The 21,290-nt window shown below is 37.8% G+C and overlaps 2 protein-coding genes across 3 annotated transcripts; both read left to right on the top strand.

Annotated features, from left to right (window-relative positions):
- Window positions 1-1,459: 1,459 nt before the first annotated feature.
- ddost (dolichyl-diphosphooligosaccharide--protein glycosyltransferase subunit (non-catalytic)) lies at window positions 1,460-5,806 on the top strand. Its single transcript, XM_059527838.1, has 11 exons — window positions 1,460-1,729; window positions 1,929-2,039; window positions 2,128-2,214; window positions 2,300-2,403; window positions 3,070-3,164; window positions 3,246-3,339; window positions 3,427-3,575; window positions 3,766-3,913; window positions 4,048-4,168; window positions 5,044-5,150; window positions 5,240-5,806. Exons 1-11 carry the CDS (start codon window positions 1,495-1,497, stop codon window positions 5,387-5,389), a joined length of 1,401 nt encoding a protein of 466 aa, XP_059383821.1. The 5' UTR covers window positions 1,460-1,494; the 3' UTR covers window positions 5,390-5,806.
- Window positions 5,807-7,176: 1,370 nt separating this feature from the next.
- On the top strand, window positions 7,177-20,282 carry plekhm2 (pleckstrin homology domain containing, family M (with RUN domain) member 2). 2 transcript variants are annotated; one of them, XM_059527836.1, is made up of 20 exons: window positions 7,177-7,300; window positions 8,163-8,269; window positions 8,356-8,465; window positions 8,853-8,952; window positions 9,074-9,161; window positions 9,678-9,852; window positions 10,292-10,351; window positions 11,579-11,849; window positions 12,084-12,845; window positions 12,948-13,017; window positions 14,506-14,596; window positions 14,689-14,753; window positions 14,828-14,916; window positions 15,003-15,135; window positions 16,742-16,932; window positions 17,014-17,079; window positions 17,185-17,344; window positions 17,795-17,974; window positions 18,091-18,207; window positions 18,680-20,282. In XM_059527836.1, the coding sequence occupies exons 1-20, from the start codon at window positions 7,241-7,243 to the stop codon at window positions 18,815-18,817; spliced, it is 3,033 nt and encodes a 1,010-aa protein (XP_059383819.1). In that variant the 5' UTR covers window positions 7,177-7,240; the 3' UTR covers window positions 18,818-20,282. The 2 variants fall into 2 exon arrangements, with proteins under 2 accessions (XP_059383819.1, XP_059383820.1); XM_059527837.1 differs by lacking the exon at window positions 10,292-10,351.
- Window positions 20,283-21,290: the final 1,008 nt, after the last annotated feature.

Below are 21,290 nucleotides of genomic sequence, written 5' to 3'. Positions count from 1 at the left end.
TTTGAATAGATAGTTATTGCTGCTTCCACAGACTCCAAATGTAGGCTATTGTTTTACCAGTGCTTATGTGTAGCCTATTTAAATGTATGAAATCTAAAATAAACATTATGAGGTTGAAAACACTGCATAGTTGTGATATATGACAGCGTTGAGCTCGTCCGTCTCTGGCTCAGCGCCAACCAACGCGAAAGACGCTTGAATCTGGCAGTAATGTCACGAGTCACAACACTGAACATTGTAAATCCCATGGGGATATGGTTCAATTATTATTTATCTCAAAAGGTTGAACATTTTATTTTTAACCATGAATACAAAAATGAAACAGAGGGAGCACAAGTCAGATCTGAGGGGGCATTGCCCCCTTTTGCCCCCTTGTGGCGCCGGGCCTGTGAATATCACAGCTTTCATTGTAAGAACACTCTTATTGAAACTAGTACTGCAAGAAGTGTTCCAGGTCATTTTGGTCCAATTCTGTTCTGTTTATTGAACTGACAATTGATATTGCATAGTGACTTTTCAAAATAACTTGAGACACGCTCAGTGCTCAAAAGCACCTTAAAGTCTGCAATTAGTTTGGAAATAAACCACTATCTTTTGGTTCTGTTGATTTTTGTGTCATTTTTGGTCACTGGAATAAATGTGTATTATTGCCAGGAAAGCAAGGATACTGGTTGTTTACCCTAATGTAATAGAAAAAATTACAATCAGTTTTGAAACAGCACTTGAGCCATATAACAATTTCTGTTCAATGCAGTTTGACATGGACAGCAGGTATCAGAGGAAAGGGTGCTTTGTAGATTGAAAGTCTTGTTTAGTTCAGTAATGGGCTTCCAGAGGTATTAATGCACGCTGCACTTTCATGTGCTGTTTTCAAGTCGCTAGCTAATTTATGACCAAACATCAGCTTCAAAACGAGTTTGACTTGTTTTTATAGCTCGCGGAGCTTTAGAAATAACAACAAAGGAAAGAAAATGGGCAAATTACATTCTTTTAAAATCTTTTTAGGAAACAAATATAATAATCAATATAATAATAAAATACAATTGTACTTATTATACTTATACAATTAAATTTAATAGATTTTTATAACCAACATATATATAATAAAATTAACATTCAGTTTTATTTATATATATATATATAATTGGACTTAATTTACCATACAGACTAGGCTAGCTCTCTGAAAGCATATAAGTTAGTTGTGTTGCACTGACCCCTGCTGGTCGTTTAAAACAGCGGATTGAAAGATGTCTGTACATAAACACTACAAAGTTTTTTTTTGTTTTGTTTTTGCAAATGTATCTATACAAATAATCGATTCACTAGAATAAATTCTATTAAAATTAAATTACATTAAATCACATTAATTATATTTCTCTAATTAGGTCTGTCTCATTATAATATTCATGAGTTCATGAGGCAGCACGCGATTGGTTGCTGCTCTGGGTCAGAGTTCACATCCGCGTTAGCGCTGACGTTGTCCAAAGGAGGAAAATGGCGATGGGTTGCTTGTCAATGAGGGACACTGCGACTCCTGCAACATTAACCTGCAAAAGACGAGGTGCTACAATGGTCCCCGCGTCGTCTGGTGGGTTCAGCCGAAGCGCTCTGTTTGTTTTATCCGTGGCGTTAATGTTGCAGGCAGTTTTAGGAGACGGAAAGACTCTCGTTCTGCTGGACAATCCTAACATCAGAGACACTCATTCAATCTTCTTCCGCAGTTTAGCAGGTGAACTATACCTTAACTGATATTTTCTTATAAAAACAGTTTAAATTATAACATTAGAATCTGAAAACGTCCTTAATATGTTCATATGAATAGAAGATGCATTTTGAGTGTATGTGTGAATCTGATTGCACATACACACCTGCACAGACACAGAAAGGTATTGCATGATTCTTTGTAAATATTACATTCTTGTTCTCAGATCGTGGGTTTGACCTTGCCTTCAAGACTGCTGATGATCCTGGTCTCTCTTTGATCAAGTATGGCCAGTTCCTCTATGACCATCTCATCATTTTCTCTCCATCAGTGGAAGGTGAGTCTTGTTATACTGAACATAGATTTCATGTCATGCTGCCATCTTATGTTTGAATATCCACGTTTACATGTTTCCAATGGAACAGATTTTGGGGGCAACATCAATGTAGAGACCATTACAGCCTTCATTGATGGTGGAGGAAATGTTCTCGTTGCTGCCAGCTCTGATATTGGTGAGTGTAGTATTGGTTTTTGCTTAAGTGCACACGTATTGGCCTGTTGACATTAATAATATCACTATGACTTTGACTCTGGCAGGTGATCCTCTGAGAGAGCTAGGCAGTGAATGTGGGATTGAATTTGATGAGGAGAAAACTGCTGTTATTGATCACCATAACTATGACGTTTCTGATCCTGGTGAGGTAAGTAATGGACGGAGGAAAAAAAGGGTTGTTGATTTGGATGGATGCAGATCTGAATGGGAGCTTACAATTGGTCAATTGTAAGAAAGGGGCAGAATTTAAAGGAGCAGAAACTGTTTGTAATAAATGATGAGCTCAAAAAACAAAAACAAAATAAAAGCATAATAATAAACTCACTTGTTGCCAGTAATCCTTAAAGAGAGTTCAAAAATGGAAAAAAGGTCATAACTTATTCACCCTTTTGTTGTTCCAAACCTGTATTTGTTTGTTTATTCTGTTGAACACAAAATATGATATTTTGAAGAATATTGGTAACCAAATAGTTGCTGGTGGAATATTAGCCATTGACTTCCGTAGCATAGAAAAAATAGCCAGCAGCTGTTGTTACCAACATTCTTCAACATACCTTTATTTGGGTTTAACAGAACAAAGAAACACATTTTTGGCTGAACTATCCTTTTATATAGGAGTATAAATAATAGCAAATAACAATAATGAACTTGACCTCCTGAATTAAAATGAAATTCCATTTCATGTTGAATCCATATTGTGTTTTATATTCTACAACTTATGTTTTTAAAACATTCTCTGTACATTTACACCATTTCAAATCATTGTTTGAAGCTTGGTCAGGTGCATTTAAGTTATCTTTGTGTTTTTTTACAGCACACCCTGATTGTTGCAGACCCAGAGAATCTTCTTAAAGCCCCGACTATAGTTGGCAAGCCCACTGATAAACCAGTCCTGTTCAAAGGTGTTGGGTAAGTGGTCTCTTGACACCCTGATCTGTGCTTCTTTTGAAAAGTTTGTTTAACAAATTATGAGTTGCCTTGCTTTTTCAGCATGGTGGCTGATCCAGATAACTCTCTGGTGCTGGACATTCTGACAGGATCTTCCACCTCTTACTCCTACTTCCCAGATCGCCCCATCACGCAGGTAAATATTTCAAAGCTTTCAATGTACCAATATGTTTTTTTGGTCAAATTAATTCACATTCACCTCAATCTCCATTTTGCTTTCTAGTATCCTCATGCAGTTGGAAAGAACACCCTCCTGATCGCCGGTCTACAGGCAAGAAACAATGCACGTGTGGTTTTCAGTGGGTCACTGCACTTCTTCAGTGATGCTTTTTTCAACTCCCCTGTGCAGAAGGCTGCCCCTGGGTCAAAGAGGTCTGTTATGTAACTGTGTATTCAGACATTAAAAATGCATTGTGGTATTAGGTTGAAATCATATGGATTCTTTTATGCTTGATCTGCTGTGAAGTTCAGGTCGTTTACAAAACTAACATTGACATGATGAAATATATACTCTCTATTTGTTCAGAGAAGGTTTTAAGCATGATGTGTATATTCTTCTTAGGTATGAACAGACCGGTAACCAGGAGCTGGCTGAGGCCCTGTCTCGCTGGGTGTTTAAGGAGGCTGGTGTTCTGAGGGTTGGGGCTGTTACCCATCATCCAGTTGGAGAGAGCACTCCCCCTGCTGCCTACACCATCACTGACCTTGTGGTGAGACACTGCATATATTATTTATATAGGCATTTTAATTAATTTAACTGTTAACATGTGATTTGTGACTATTCTGAAGAATGTTGTGGTTAGTTTTTTTTGGCTTACTACTCCTGCTTGGATTGTCCCTGCAGGAATACAGCATTGTGATTGAGATGTTGTCTGGTGGACAGTGGGTGCCTTTTGATGGAGATGACATTCAGCTGGAATTTGTCAGAATTGATCCGTTTGTTAGAACCTACCTCAAGAAAAATGGTGTGTTATTATATTCTGTTTAATTAACATAAGTTCTAAAATGCATTCATGCTACTGTTCAAAAGTTTTGGGTCAGTGTTCAGCAAGGATGATTGGCCAAACACTGCAAGCACTCGTCAGAAATGTAACGCCCCTTTCCATAATCGCGAGCATTATCTTTCAAAATAAATGTAAAGATCAGTTCAAGCCTGAAAGAGGGAACAGAGTTGTGTGACAGACACCATGATGAAGCTCCTATGTGTTTGCAGTACACAAGCCATGGACAGTTACTTGCGCGATGCACAAAACTCCGCGTTTGAACAGTCAATAGCAAATACTTCAATGAATAACAAAACATACTTACAGTAGCTGATTCAGAAGCGCCAGATTGTCGTAGCAAAGTCAGAATTACCTCCTCTCCTAGGTTCATGAAACAGTCATCCATAAAATGCATTGCTGTTCTGTTTCTGTTAGATTTTGATCTTACTTCGGCAGACCAAATAAAGTGAATTTGCTTTCTCCTAGATGCACACAGCATCTCCCTGACATGGCTGCTTCAACACTAACTGCGGTTACTGAAACCACGGCTTCTTTGCGTGAACATTTGGGCGGCATTAAGCAAATAATTCCACATAGTGACATAGACATGTGGGGCGTGTTTGAATGAGCTGTTTTAGGGGGCGTGGGCGAGGGCTTTACTTTGATAAAGAATATCTCTTTGGATTTGAGACTTTAGTCTTTGTAACTTTAAAGATCTTTATGCACCAAGAGCTTGTAACACTCCAAAGAGAAAGGAAAAATGTAAAGCGCATCATATGACCCCTTTAAACCTTTGAATGGTGGTGTATGTTAATAATAATGTATGCCACTAAAACATGTGACTGTTGGTTGCTTAGGTGGAAAATACAGTGTACAGTTCAAGCTTCCAGATGTTTATGGCGTTTTCCAGTTCAAAGTTGACTACAACAGACTTGGCTACACACACCTGTACTCTTCAACCCAGGTCAAATTCAGAATTAATCGTAAAACTTGCTCTTGCTCCAAAAATTCCAGATTCTCAATATATTTACTGATTTTTCTTTTATTCCACAGGTTTCTGTCCGCCCCTTGCAGCATACCCAATATGAGCGATTCATCCCCTCTGCCTTTCCATATTATGCCAGTGCCTTCTCTATGATGGCAGGACTCTTTGTTTTCAGTGTCGTCTTTCTACATATGAGAGAAAAAGAGAAGTCTGATTAAAATGAGAATCGGTGAAGAGTGCAAGAAAATGTAAAAACAAAAATGTTTTTCAGACCTCTGGCTGTCAGGAATAGAGATATGAAATATGATGGTATGGGCTCGGTTTGGTAAGTTGGAGGTTGGTCAATGTTTGTACAATGGTTTTTTTTTTTTTTTAAGGGGGTTCAGTAGTCTAACAATGTTTTGGTTTTCTGGTTAGCCAACTGGTCATTTAAAGTGATTTGGGGCATGCGTCATGTTTTATTTGTACAAAATGCTAATTGAATTGAATTGGTTTTTATGATACATGCACTGATGTTTTGGCTCTTGCTATGAAAATTTCATTTTGAAATTTACCATTTGTAAAAAGAGGAATGGATTCTCAAAATGTGGTTGAAATACATGAAAACAGTAAAGTTTTAACATTCCACCACTAAACTTTTTGTCCTTTTTGTTATTCAGTTGCATCAAATTTGAAAGTGTCTGATTCTATTCATGATGCTTTTAGCCGTTGTAAATGTGGTTTATACAGAACTTCATCTAACAAATGTAAACTAACGTTACATGGGCAAGTAAAAAAAAAAGTTTTAGTTTCTTTAAGGCCACCTGTTAAATGTAGATTTAACATCAAATAGAATAACGTTAGTCATTTAATCTATATATTTTTGTTGTATTTTTAATACTTGTTTTATTAACGCAATAACGAACGTTCAAGACAGTGATTTTTATTTTTATTCGTTCAAAACAAAAGGTGCGTTCCAAATCGCTGTCGTTTTGTAGTATAATGCGAGTAGCGTTCACTGAAAATTCCAAAAAGAAAAAGTGCACTTAAAATACCAGGATATTGCACTTAAATAACCAAAAGACAAACGAAGTGTGGAATTTTGGACACTTCATGCACTTACCTGTCCCACTGAAGGGGCTATCAAACTCTGATTATAAATTACAAAATAACCTTATATAAATAATTCATAATCTACATGGTTGAGTACAGTGAATAAGAACGTAGTGCCTTCTACAAACTCAGTTAAAGTCAAGGTGATGAGTAGACTAAAGTTGGCCTCAGGTGGTTGTGCTGCGGCATGTGTTTCCCATACATTTATTTATTTTTGGAGACTCGCCACAATTTTAAAACTGATCGATTTTCAAAAAGGCTTCGTTGAGTAACGTTACGTACTGCACGTTTAATAATAATAATTCCTTAAATTTGTATGTTTAAATATCAAAACGAGGCACAGGTGTTTTTATATCGCTGTATTTCTGAAGGAAGACTTGCATGTTATAACGTTATGCCTGATAAAGCAGCGTGTGAGCGTACCAGCTCTGCTTTGTTTACATCTGTTACTGGGGAAACCTCTATTTCTCGCTCTTTATGTCTATGCTTCAAAACATCTCCTGCTGGCAAAGAATGATTTTGCTTTTCATTAAGTCCGCCTGATCCACACAGCAAACATAATTTGTTTGTTATCAAAAAATATCTACTCTAGCGGGACTTGGCTGTTGTTATTGATTCTATTTGGAAGTCTACCGGAAGTTAAGTTAGGTACGTAATTTTCAACCGACATCAGTTGTAGTCCTTACGTAGGGCCTTGCTAGCAGCTTGTTTTCTTAAAACAGACTGCTTTTTCCAAAATAAAGTTTGAGTTTTGGTTGTTTATAATTCACGTTTTTAAACAAAACTTGAAAGTCTCATTGAGAAAATGTTAACCACAGAGCTTATTGCGGAAACCCACACTAGCATCTCGAAACCCATGGCGAATACAGGGCTGGCCTACAAATTTACGTCATCACTAAACAACTCGTGGCCTGTGAACACGATCGCGAGTCGGGAGCGCGCGTCAGCTGACATCCGCAGAGAGAGCACGGCCAGACATGGATCAACTCAAAGTCAAAGACCGGATCCTCGAAAACATCTCTCTCTCCGTCAAGAAGGTAAGAAACCTCTATACATGAAGCGAGGGTGTGTAGCAACCTTCTCTAGTTTATAATTTCACGGATAGTTTGAGGTTTTTGCGGTTTACGCTATCAAAATAGTTGGGCCTCCCCCTCCTGCTGTGTTTTGAAGACAAACGCCTTGACATCTTAAGAAATAACATCCAGTGTTTCCTTATAAGTCAAGATTGAATAAATACAAAGTGATAATACTATAGTGAGTTATTATAGGTTATATTATTAGGTACTCATAGCGTAGTTAATACCTGTTTATTAGTAAAATACCATGCAAAAGAAAACTCATTTTAGGCATGAGTCAAGTAAAAACTGTTTACAGCATCATGAACACATCAAACAGCGACATGATGCCCCTGTAAACAAGTCTTGTTATTAAATGAGATCCTATAAATAGGGGAAACAGAGCTGACTTCTTATTTTTATGGGGCCATCCCAGGACATCTGTCTTTGTATGGTCTTTTTGTTCTGCAGTGACTGAATCTTTGCTGTTTTGCAACATCAGAAAGCTTGTTCTTTCTTTTTCTGAGCGTTATTCTGAATATTAGCAGCTTGCACACACCCTTGTTTGAAATCTTTTGATTTATTCAGATTTGAGCTAATCAGGTGCTTGGCATTAGTATGTTCTCATGGTTTTGCTATGGACTTACCAAAAAGCTCTGCTTTCATCAGTGAACCACATAACTCTGAAAATTAATTTCTTATCAGAGGTTGCTGGTGTAGAATGAAAAGGATTGCTTGGAATGTCATGGCTGTGTGCACGTCAGAAATTTACCAGATAGGACATACATTTTTCATTCACATCCATGTGGTTGCTTTCTAACATTTTTCAACATTTAATCCGCAGTTGCAGAGTTACTTTGCTGCCTGTGAGGATGAGACGCCAGCCATCAGGAATCACGACCGGGTTCTTCAGCGGCTGTGTGAACATCTGGATCACGCTCTGCTTTATGGGTAAGACAGACTGCACCAGAGACTTTCAAAACTGAAACTCTGGATTTGTAGGGTTAACAATCTTCTCTTTTCTCTACATCTTGAAGGCTGCAGGATATCTCATCGGGTTACTGGGTACTCGTATTACACTTCACACGACGAGAGGCCGTCCGACAGATTGATGAGCTTCAGCACATAGCTACCAATCTTGGCAGAAGTAAGATCAAACCTTTGCCATCTATGATGACTTGTTGATGTGCTTTATAATTGTTGAAAAGTGCAGTACCATTCAGAAGTTTAGAGACAGTAAGATATTCAAGTAAATATATTTATAATGTTACAAAAATTTAAATTTCAAATAAGTGCTGTATTTTTTTAACTTTCCATTTATCAAATAATCTTGAAAAGGTTGTATCACAGATTCAGCAAAAATATTAAGCAGCACAACTGTTTTCAGCATTGATGATAAGAAACCTCTTAATTGACCTCAAATTTCTGAAATATGAAGTATTAGATGAAGATATATGAGATTTATATGAAGATATATTCAGATGCTGAATATTGTGGCACTGTGTGGACTTTTTCACCTAATGTTGTTCCACAGGTCGTGCCTGGCTCTACTTGGCACTCAGTGAAAGTTCTTTAGAAAGCTACCTCCGACTTTTTCAGGAGAATCAAGGACTGCTCCAGAAATACTATTACAAGTGAGTGACATCAAAATAATAGATATTGTTGTTCTTCTGTGGTTTCAGACCACAGAAAATAGCTTCCTTACAGCAGTCATCTGATTCATGTGATGTGTGAAAGCAGTTCCCTCCTTTACAGAAATGCACTGGTTTGCAGTCATGACCATCTCACACTGTTTCTTACGCTTGTCTCTGGCCTGGAGTTCATTCGCTTCGACCTGGAATTGGTATGACTCTTCATTGATTTCTCCTGTCTAGAATTGTATGTCTTAGACCTGATGTGTGTCTCATACAGGACATATCTTAGTGCCAAACTACTGATTTCTTTTTACAAGCTGTTTCAAAGATGAGAAAGTGTGTCATTAAGGTGCTCTGACTGGTCAAAAAGTTGTTTTAGTCAATCTTGCCCTCAGGAGTTGATTTAAATAGCCCTGCTATGTGACAGATTCATTTAAAAATTCTTAACACATAGGTATGAATATCCCATGTTGTCTCTCAAGGCATTAATAATTATGTCTGTATAATAATTATAATTTATCTAGCAAAACTACGGTATTTAAAAATGGTTTTAGATGGAGTATTGAGAGCAATATAGACTTACCAAAGTTATTTATATCAACTAGTCATTTAAAATATAAAAATACTGCCCTTCCATTACTACATTTTATACTATTCGATATCTTCCTTAACTGAGGACTTTAATATTTCCATTGTCTAATCCTTAATTTTTTCATTTGTGACAGGATGTCCCATATCTGGATGTTGCTCCTTACATGCCAGAATACTACAAACCCCACAATCTGTTGGATTTTGAGGAGAGGTTGCCAAGCTCTGATAGCCTGTCTCTGCACTCTTTCACATCCCTCACCTCCACTAACCTTGAGTGGGACGACAGTGCTATTGCCCCATCCAGTGAAGGTGAGCTGCTTGGCTTAAATTCACCGTTTTTATTCTACCATTTCTCTGTCTATGACTATTCCAGCTTCTGGTTGTTATTTTCACATGTTTATATATTTCACTTTTCTACTTTCTTTTTCAAATTGGCATATTTAACTTGATATAATTGATTATTCTGTAGCAAAATGGCTGTATTCTTTGTTAAATATTCTTTGTTTATCTAAAAGATAATGGCACTGAGTGTTCAGAATTCATGATCATACATCAATGCTTTCATTTCATTCAGTGACACATCTCACTGCTCATTATGTCACAATGGCTCTTTTGGTTGTTAGTATGTATTAGTTCCACATATGCCAAGTTTCACATTCACTTTATATCTCTTTCATTTTCTGTTCTTCTTTCATTCACTTCATAGTTCTTTCCTGCCTATTGATAATCTTATTTCTCCTTTTTTTAGATTATGATTTTGGTGACATCTTCCCTGTGTTGCAGTCATTGCCAAGTGCAGACTGGGAAGGTGGGACATGGTTATTTCCCCCCTCCCCAATTTAACATTTGTAACCCCAACAGATCCATTGGTACAAACCTACTAACCTGCATCGCATGGCCATTTCACTCAGTGTATGTTTGTTTTTTTCATGCACAGAAGCTGTTATAGGCAGTGTGCTTGTGATGAGTTACTGGTGACTATGGTCTGTATTAGAGTAAACCGAACCAAACCCTCTGCTAATGCAGGGTTTGCATGGGATGATACTAAAACATACACAGTGCCTGATGCAGCTGGAACTTGCTGTTTGTTGTCTGATTGTGTTTCCTGCGATGGTGGGGCAGCTGGGTTGCATTTTTGTTGCTTTCAAAGCTTTACATTCAGTGGCAAATATTCCTCACCTAATATTTATTAAATGATAACTAATAAAGAGTCTTTAAAATATAAACCTATTTTTCCTTGAATGATATAAAAGTATTCTTTGTAGGGCTGACAAAAGTCATGTAATAACTTTATAGATTAATTTAATGAATTTACTTCAGAACCGATACTTGCAGTACCTAATGAAGCATTTATTATGCAAAATTGTTAAATTTCTTTCTAAAAAAAACAGCTCGAATAGTCAGAACCATTGCATATGCTCCTGTCTTCCAAACGGCATTATTGTCACATGTGTGGATACACACACACACATATATATATGTATATATGTATGTATGTATGTATGTATGTACTACTCCTTAAAAATTTTATGTCTGTAAGATTTGTTTAAAAGAAATGAACACTTTTATTCAGCAAGAAAGTATTAAATTGTTTAATAGTGACAAAGATTTTCATATTGTTACAGAAGTTTCTATTCTTCAAAGAGTCCTTAAAAATGTCATGTTTTCCATACAAATGTTAAGCAGAAAGTTGTCCTACAAGGTTTTAAAATGCATTTATATACAATTGCATATATATAAAATCCTTTCTGGAAATGCATTACTAAACTAAATGCTTGGAAACTGATTGGCAATTAGAGGCAAAAAGGGGAAATTGAGACTGCCCTGTTTTTTCGATTATTTGCCAGTATTTTAGATGCATAAAAGAATGAGATGGAAGTTGTTAGGAAGCTTAGTGTGTGTGTTTCAAAACCGCTTATGTTTGTTGAATGTCGCTGTGCATTTGTCATGATTCAGTATCTGTCTAATACTTCTACAATGAGCTCCTAATACCTGCATGTCTAAGGGGTTTTCCGTTGCTCTTATTTTCTGACAGAGGGAGACTTGACCGATCCAGTCAGTGGGCCCCGTTCCTCAGGATCAGACCCTCAGACTGTTGTCAGTGATAGTGTTGTAGTGAGGGCCACTGCAGGCACCATCAGAACCACATCTCTGTCACGAAGCCCTACGTTTCGGCACAATCCCTTCAATGAGGACTCGGACACTAACACTTCAGCTGACGTCACCCCAGTGCACATGGCTAGCCGTCATGCTTCTACAACAGGAGAGGATGCTGAGATCACCAACACTGAGCTGGAAGTCATTAGGTGTGTCTTGAGCATTAGATCTAATGCTGTAGGTTTGGAGTAGCATATCAATCACACATTATTAGTTAAAATAAAATGTATAACTTTTTTTGTTTGTGTGTGCATTACAATTCTTCTCTTTCGGTTTGTAGGTCAACTTCTCAAAGGCTGTAGACAACAGCATTTAAAAAATAATGCTAAATTGTTTTAACTTTTGATAGATTAATTCATTTTTCTGTTTGGTTTGTGCTACAGAATGGCAAGGCGCAGAAGGCCTGGTAAGAAACGACGGGGAAGAGGGTCAACAGACTCTGTGAGCAGTGAACAGAATGTCATCTCTCCAGACACGGCTGACACTGAGGAATGCCTTCAGATTGTAGTTGAGAGAGACATTGTAGTCAATAACACTAATATGGGCAGTCGGGGTCCTCTGGAGGGGTCAAATGGTCCAGACTCAGAGTCTGCGAGGAATGGGAGACCAGAAGGAGAAGATGAAGACCCAGAGGCAGGGCTGAGGCTTCCTGAAATGACGGACACTTCTATGGACAGTGTGGGTGAACCCCTGCGTGACGTCATGGACAGACTGAACGGTCCTCTAGATGGAGAGCACTGGCAGAGGAGTGAAGGTGAGGAGGGAGAGGATGGAACTTGCAATAGTCAAGATGGACCGCCCCATCAGCGGCCCTTTCGAGAGGACTTGGGCGGTAAACCTCCAGACCCAAGTCGTAGCTTCTTGCAGGCCCCCCTGCCACCTGCGGACTTCTACTGCTTTACCTCACAGAGTCCAGACCCTGCTGCCTCGTGTGGTGGGCACAATGACTCTGCAGGGAATGGTGAGTCACAGGATGTTCCTGTTGGCGATGAAGATTTGGGAGAAGCAGAGACACAAGCTACAGGGCAGGATCCCTCCATCCCCTTAGAGACGTCAGCTGAGGAGGAATGTAGTAAAGAAGAAGAAAAGCAGCAGGAGGAGGATAAAGACCACGCAGTACAGTGCTCCCATGCTGCAGAGTTTAAGTGAGATTGTATGCTGTGTCAATAGAGCTAGAATCTGTCTCTGATTACATTCCAAGTGATTTATTATGAGGTTAAGGTATTTGTTTTTTGTATGTTGTACAGGGTGGATAACAATCACCTTCTGCTGCTCATGATTCACGTTTTCAGGGAGAATGAAGAACAGCTCTTTAAGGTGAAACAGATTTAACATCACTGAATGGATAACTTTTTGTTTAAGTTGTGTCCATGTTGCAGTGTACTAGTGCAAGATACTCAACCCCATATTTGTTTGGAGACTGTGGAGATGTTTTTTTTTTTACAGAATGCAATTTTTTTTTTTTACAGAATTCTTTAATAGAGATCGCATTTTTAAAGGGTGCCATTGAGTGCAATAATACAATATTTTAAATTGTTCTCACATGTCCCCAGGGGGTTTATGCAAAGTTTTATCTCAAAATACCCCACAGAGCTTCCTGAAATTTCCGTTTTTAGCCAAAATGCTCTGTTTATGTGCATGTCACCTTTAAATTACAATGAGCTGCTGCCCCCGCCTCCTTTCCAATGTTGCCAAGTCTGTGGATTTCCCACAGAATTGGGCTACTTTAACACTTTTGCCATGGGTTGATTTTCTTGTCCACGGGAGGGTTTTGTTGTGGCAACCCTGTTCCCTTCTCAGACATGTGCGCAGCATCAAGAGCTCATGCTCTCATGTGTGTTACGGTGACCATGTTACTGACGTCACACATTGCTTCCAAATGCAATTTTTAACTACCACATTCCTATTCACAATCATTCTGGTAGCACGTGAAAGCAGCATTAGTCCAAACAGGCAGACACAATGGAGGCTTTAGCAACATTAGCCTAACAGAGAGTCAAGAAGCCCTTTTGGAAAAACAAAATCTGATGCATGATGCTTACTTTGGAGTTTGGACATTTGCGCACAAAGCGTTGGTATTGATCCCACTTTTGAAGCAATCTTTGCACAATTCCAGCACTGAACTAACCCTCGTTTGTGAGGCAGTCGAGTCCGGCGTAAAATGTTAGCACAAACATTTATTTTTCGGGACATTTCCTTCGAAAATGAAATTTAACCACCGTGTCCTCAGCAGTCTTTGGCGCTGACATTACCTCCAGCAGCTACAGCAAGAAACCGTAATGGTGGACTGCAGCTTTTCACTCAGGGTTGTGTATGAGCTAACAGTGCAGAGATCATCACAAATGGGCATGACTTTCACAGACTATGTCGTCATAGTCTGGCACTGCTCATGTGGAGAGATTGTTTTGTTAGAGTTAGTGGATTTTTTACCATTATAGGCTGGTTGTTTTTACACTGCAGCCACACAACTGTGTTCAAACACCTTATAAAAGTGATTTTTGCATTCTAATGCACCTTTAAAGATAATGTAATGTTATTAATGTCTTTGCTATCACTTTACATGATCTTAATGCATCCTATCTGAAAAAAAAAAAATCTTACTGACCCAAAAACTTTCTGTTGTAGTGTACATGTCATGTACAATGCTGTGCATATATTTCAAAGCAGTTGTAATTACCTGTAGTTAAACATGATGTTATTGCTGTTCAATGTGCAATGTGAATAACACAGATATTCTAGTGAAATGTAAAGCTGCAAACTGGTGCTATCCTATTGATTGTTTTGCATTTGTACATTTTATTTCAGATGGTGAGAATGAGCACAGGCCACATGGAAGGAGATTTGCAGCCTCTGTTTCTGCTGTTGACGGACTGCTACATTTACCTCTTGCGAAAAGGTCAGCAAACCTTCAGTGGAAGAGCAGGACATTGTTTATACGTCTGCAAAAGTGCTCGTTTGCATTTGTTGTTGTGTCCCATTGATTTTCAGGGGCAGCGGAGAAGCCTTATAGTGTTGAGGAGGCGGTATCTTATAACGAGCTGGACTACATCTCTGTGAGTAAACAACCTGAAGCCTAAATGATCAGTTTGACATGCTGCAGAGATTAGAGCCCTTGTTTGTGCCTTAGGTTGGACTTCACCAGCAGACTATCACTCTGGTGTGCACTAACAGAAGACGGCAGTTCCTTTTGGACACAGCCGACTCATCTCTGACTGTGTATGTTTTTTAAATTAAAGTGTATCCCCATGAGGTTGATTTGTATGCATGTCTTTGAAGAGGATCTGTTCATGTTCTCTCCTCAGCTGGTTTCTGAATGTCCTGAAGGCGGCCTTGGAAAATGGCTGTAGGGAGCCTCCCTACCCCTCTGTTCTCACTGACGCCACCATGGAGAAATTGGCTCTTTCTAAGTTTGTATGCCAAGAGACTCAGTGTGAGGTAAATAGGGGAGATCTATCACCCTAAATAATTAATGAGAGTCTGGCAGACAGTGGCTCACGTTGATAATCTTGGTTCTTCATGCTGAATCATACAGTTTAGACCAGTGGATCTCAACCAGGGGGTCTTCCAAGGGGGGTGCAGAATGGCTTAAAATTAATAGATTATTATTAATACAATTTATATTAAGTATATTTTTTAAGATGTTAAAATAATTGTAAAATATAAAAGTATAATTATAATAAAATAAATAAATAAAATATATATATATATATATATATTTTTTTTTTTCCCTCAGTAACTATACAGTAATATTAAAAAAACAAGTAGCTTTTTCATAATTATAGCAAATTTTGTGAACACTTATGATTTTAAAGTAGGCCCAGTGCTTATGGAATTATTATTCTTATACAGTATATTAACCCTTTGATGCATGAATTATCTAAAGATTTTAAGATAAACTTCACATTTTATGACAAATGTCTAAAAAAAAATGTTTTCTTTGTTTCTGTTCAACCGACCTGTCTTTGAAAGAAAGACATTTCAAAAGTACTTGGTGCATCAAATAGTAAATTGAATATGCATGCTAGGACTTACATATACATTACATTTAGTCATTTTGCAGACACCTATCCAAAACGACTTACAAATCAAAAACAACAAAAGAGCAATATGCAAGTGCTGTGACACTCGGTTAGTCTAACACGGTACACGTAGCAAGGTTGCTTTTTTTAATAAATAAAAAGAAAACAAGTAGATAAAATAGAAAAAGAATAGAGAATGCTAAAGATAGTCAATTTGTTTTTTAAATAAACAGAAAACAAGTTGACTGCATAGAAAAAGATTAAAGAATGTCAGCAATTTCTTTTAATAAAAAGCAAACGAAGTCAAAAGAATAGAAAAAAAGAATAGAGAAAGTGAGTTTTAGAGGTTAATTCTTTCATAATAATGAAAAAGCAAGCAAGTAGATGGATTAGAAAAGCAAGTGTCAGAGGTAAAGTTTAATAATTAAAAAGAAAACCAGTAAATCAAATAGAAATGGAAGAGTGCTAGTGTTAGAGGGTCAAGTATAGATGGAAGAGATGTGTTTTTAGCTGTTTCTTGAAGATGGCTAAGACTCATCTTCTCTGATCGAGTTGGGCTAGTCCTTCCACCAGCAGGGAACAGTTAAGATGAAAGTCAGTGAAAGTGGTTTTGTGCTGTTCACTCACAGAACGCAAGTATCTGGAGGACACATAAGTCTGAAGTAGTGAATTTACATAAAAAGGGTGCAGATCCACTGGTGGTTTTGCAGGCAAACATCAATGCCTTGAATTGTATGCCAGCAGATATTGGTAGCTGATGCAAATTGATGAACAGAGGTTTGGCGTGCATTTATTTTCGGCACGTTAAAGATTAATCTTGCAGCCACATTCTGGATTTAGTTGTAGATGTTTAGAACTGGCTGAAAGACCTGCAAAGAGAGCATTGCAATAGTCCAGTCTAAACAGAACAAGAACTTGAACAAGGAGTTGTGTAGCATGTTCTGAAAGAAAGGGTCTGATTTTTATAATGTTGTCTAAAGCAGATCTGTCCTGCTGACCTTGTGCTAAATGTATTTATGTAGTTATCCGAGTTAAGCATCCGCCTGTATTCTCTGGTTCACTGGGAGGACCCAATGGATGCAGTGGTGGCTTCACCAACATCTCCGTCCGGCTCCAGAGAATCCAGTAGCGCTAAAGAGGGGGCACTGTTGTACCGCGCTGGGAGCACTTATTTGGGGAAGGAAGTGTGGAAAAGCTGTTACTTGGTTCTCAGGTACAAAAGGGTTTGGTTCTTTAAGCTATTCAACAGCTAGCTGTTTATGTGTCCTGAATCTAAATCATGTTCACCTGGCAGCAACGGCATCCTGTATCAGTATGCAGAGAGAACAGATGTTACACCTTTGATGTCCGTTACCATGGGGTAAGATTAGATTTCACCTTTATAAACTTAATGTAAATGTGCTTTTCAGTATGAAACATGCCCAAACATTTACTATATTTGAATGTGATTGCATTTATGTTCTAGTGGAGGGCACTGTGGAGGCTGTAGGCGGTCAAACAGCTTAGAGAAGCCTCATGCTTTTCAAGTGATTCTGACAGAACGTCCTCCATTAGAGCTCAGTGCAGAAAATGAACTGGAAATGGCTGACTGGATGCAGTTGCTCTGCCAATCTGTTTCTAAAGGGGTGAGCTGCAATTTTACACACAACCATTTTTTGCAAGTTCTTACAAAGCATTTTTAGACAAGATCTCTGCGATTTTTGGGAAATGTGAATAAATGCATCAAACTTTCCATTCAAATCTACTTTCTTTTTTTCTGAGCTGGTGGTGTTTGAGCAAAATGTAGGAGTTTGCATTTTAAATTCTTTAAGAGTTACCACATGACAATGTGTTGTTGTTCTTCATCAGTTCCAGACATGCCAGCATTTGCATTTTATGGCTGAAATACTAGCTCTGACTTCCAGAAACTAGCATTGACTCTTCTAGACTGTAAAATGGGGCAAGAAATCTGAGCAATAATGTCTATTGTATTCCAGCCTATAGTGGATGTCGTAGATGTTTTCTTAGTACAGCCTGTCCAGAATTAACCAGAATGTTTCCCAGATGTTGACCACTTGTGTGTTTTTGTTTCTCAGATTATTCCACAGGGAGTAGCTCCTGCACCCTGTATTCCGTGTTGCCTTGTACTCACAGACAGGAAGTTGCTCACATGTCACCAGGATTGCCAGACCAGTTTTTTCCGTTCTCTAGGAGCAGCTGATCTAAACGATGTCACAGCTGTTGGCCTGGAAGATGATAAAGAATACTGTGTCATTGTAAGAGTTCATTCAGATCGTTGTGCATCAGATGTCTCTGGAAACAGATTTTTGCTGTTTAAAGTTTTTTTTTTTCTCTTTTAAACAAGTGCACTAATCACCCTTTATGTCTGCAGGAATTTGCGGAAGATCGTGCTCAGTTTCTTCCACCCTGGGTTTTGTATTTTAGCGGATGTGAAGAGCGTGATCGGCTACTAGCAGAATTGAGTCAAGCTTGGGCTGCTGTTTACCAGGCAAGAAAACACTTCTTTTTTTTTAATGACATCTGTAGTTTAGTATGTAGCATAGGAGGCACATCATCTTTGTTTTCTGTACATAAGTGCCACTCTAATCCAATGTTTATTTGAACAGACACTTTTGTTGAACTTTATTCCCATAGTGGATTTCTAATAAAAGTCAGGTTAGTGTGCTAATAAAAAAAATAAAAAATAAAAAAATTCATTACATTAGCATATTAGAATGATTTCACAAAGATCATGTGGCACATAAATTACTGCTAAATGGCTGCTAATCCTATCAAAGGATTTAAAATGTATTTAAATTTTTAATTTAGCAACATTCCTGTTTTTACTGTATTCTTGATCAAATAATTGCAACCTTGGTGAGCATAAGAAACTTCTTACAGACGGTCTTATTAATATTATTTATTTATTTATTTATTTATCAATTGATCTACAGTATGAATTTCTTCATATGTGTGTTCAGGTAAGCCTACCTCGTAAGCCGGTGTCAGACCCGTCAGTGCAGAAGAGATGTAGGGAAGCGCTGGAGCTGATGAAGAGTGCATGGCAGAGGAGTGACAGCCTACACCGAGGTCGATCAGAGAGAGAACCATGGTGCTGATGACCTGTCCATCACTACAGTGAGCCCAGGATTAAACAAAACAGCATCGAGAAGTCAGCTCACCAGCAAACCTACTGTTTATGTGGGAACAAGCAGACTCTGTGAGCTCTCCAGGCCAGAGACGATATTGAATAACATGGGCTCATATTATTTTTATGTACCAGTAATGAGGCCTGACTTTGTTACACTTGCCTTGCAGAAATATTTAAGGAGTTATGATTAAGGCTTTGGCTTTTACAAGTGGAGGTCTGCAGCAGGAAATCAAAAAGACTGAGATCTAAGAGTTCTCTTGCATTACATGCGATCAGAATATATAGAGTGTAAATACATAGTAATAACTCAAAACCTTCCCTCCTTGTACAAAGTCTGTGGACAGATACTGTACATGCTTGTACTATATAAAGAGGTACAAACTGCTTTGTGAGCACTTGCGAAAGAGAATTCTAGTTATGTTTACACCATTGGTATTAGCTGGCTGCTTTAAGATAACTATTTGACAGTAATGGTTTGCATGGCAGCTTGGCACAGACATTCAAAACAGACAGAGAGAGAAAAAGGGGAATTGGACCAGGCTTAATTTGCAGATCTAATATCAGTCAGCACTGCTAACAGTGATGGTACGGTACCAGCATGTAATCGCTGTTGTTATATTAGACTGGAATCATTTGTGTGGATCAGATGGCATTGAGATACTGTAATAGGGTCATACAATTCTAAAATATCATTAGTTGAATATATTAAGGCTCTTTCAACTAAAATGACAGTTTAGAAGTGAAGGAGTAGATTACAGCAGAATTGCACAAGGTTCAGAATTGCACATTTTTAACTTTATTTTTAACTTTTTTTTTTTTTTTTTTTAAGATAGGTTTGAGGGTTTTTCATTTTTTGGCATTAAAATGATTTCCGATCATGTATAAGCAGTCAAAACAATTTTGAATTTTTTTTTTTTTGTGATTTGAATGCAAGGCAATCAGGCATTAGTTTCATGTCAAACTCTTCAAAAGGTGTTATCGTTTTTTTTTTTTAAACACTGATCAACTGTATTTTAGCTTAAAGATCAAATCCATTCCCAGTTCCTCACTCAATGGTATAATATACCTTTTCCAGTGAAACACTGTAAAGTTGTTTTAAGAATGTAGAGTGGTTTTAAAGAAAGCAGACTTGAGTAATGTGGATCTGTGACCGACTGTGATAAATGGAAGCAGAATCTCAGGTATGTTGAAGTTTGTTTCAGTCAACAGTGATTTTAAATAATACATTGCTGGACAATGATGGAATACAGTTGTTCATTAACAATTGAAATGTGCTTTTATGTTTTTTTTGTTGTTGTTTTTTTTATGGAGTGACCTACAGTAGTCAGTTACTAATACTCTGATGTCTCAGATACACTAAATGCTGCATGTACACTTTGGATGATGTCATGACATAACAAATATATAAATAAAAATGACTTTTTTTTTTTAAATGGTGAAAAAGTATGAATCGATACCTAATATTTGCATTTGTAGTGACATTGACATTAAAAGGTGTAAAAACCTGTGGTCATTAACTGTGAATCTTTTTAAAACAGAATATTGTATACTAGAACAATAAGTTCAGAGAAATAAGAATAAATACTAAAATAATACAAACAATCCCAACATTGGCATTTAAAATGGGTGTTAAAGGGATAGTTCACCGCAAAATAAAACTTCGTCATTTACTCACCCTAATGTTGATCCAAACCTATACCAGACCAATACTGAACAAATCAGTGCTAAAGACCTAAAGTCCTCTTGTAGCTTCTTGTATAGTTTGTTTTCCACATGCAGAAACATTTTATCAAGTCCTACAGACTAAACAACCTAAATAGGTTATTTCACAATATGAAGGTATCCAAATTCCAGCTTGTTTCACAGTGATTTTTTCCTCGACCTCTTTCTAAGTAAACCCTAAAATATGTAGTGCTACTTTCATTGCATGTGCAGAAACATTTAGAGAGACCTGCAGAACCAGTGATAATGGGAAAACACATTAAAACATTTTTTTATATAAAAATCATTCTGTATAATTTGGGCCCACATTTCCATTTATCTTCTTGCTTTCCTAATATATAGTGGTCATCCTTGCCTCTGTACTCAATGGACAGAAAGTGCTCAGACCCTCCTCCCTGTCACTTTAACTGCCCAACCCCTTCTCTTTATTTCTCTCCCCTCTCTGTCTGCACTGCCGCAGTAAAATATTAACGCACCACAGAGATTGGGGGGATGGGGGTAATATCAAGCAAAAAGGATCACATGGTACATATACAGAGAGAATTTTATTGACACCATGCCAATCATTTGAACTCTAACTCCCGGTTTCACAGACAAGGCTTAAGCCTAGTCCTAGACTAAAATGCAAGTCTGAGTTGTTTTCAAATGAAAGAAACTTGTACTGATTGATCTTAAAATATATCAGTGCCTTTGTTTTGTCTCAAGATGCACACCAGTAA

The sequence above is a fragment of the Carassius carassius genome, chromosome 37 (genome assembly GCF_963082965.1).
Source record: "Carassius carassius chromosome 37, fCarCar2.1, whole genome shotgun sequence".
Taxonomy (NCBI): Eukaryota; Metazoa; Chordata; class Actinopteri; order Cypriniformes; family Cyprinidae; genus Carassius; species Carassius carassius.
The sequence above is the reverse complement of the archived record's forward strand: the minus strand, read 5'-3'. Positions and strand labels throughout refer to the sequence as shown.

Bases quoted from the DNA above. Each gene is read 5' to 3' on its own strand.
- ddost (XM_059527838.1), top strand. From the start codon at position 1,495: ATGGCGATGGGTTGCTTGTCAATGAGGGACACTGCGACTCCTGCAACA. The intron at 3,914-4,047 runs GTGAGACACTGC...TTGTCCCTGCAG, and splicing joins ACACCATCACTGACCTTGTG to GAATACAGCATTGTGATTGA. The intron at 5,151-5,239 runs GTCAAATTCAGA...TTTATTCCACAG, and splicing joins ACCTGTACTCTTCAACCCAG to GTTTCTGTCCGCCCCTTGCA.
- plekhm2 (XM_059527836.1), top strand. From the start codon at position 7,241: ATGGATCAACTCAAAGTCAAAGACCGGATCCTCGAAAACATCTCTCTC. The intron at 8,466-8,852 runs GTAAGATCAAAC...GTTGTTCCACAG, and splicing joins AGCTACCAATCTTGGCAGAA to GTCGTGCCTGGCTCTACTTG. The intron at 9,853-10,291 runs GTGAGCTGCTTG...TCCTTTTTTTAG, and splicing joins TATTGCCCCATCCAGTGAAG to ATTATGATTTTGGTGACATC.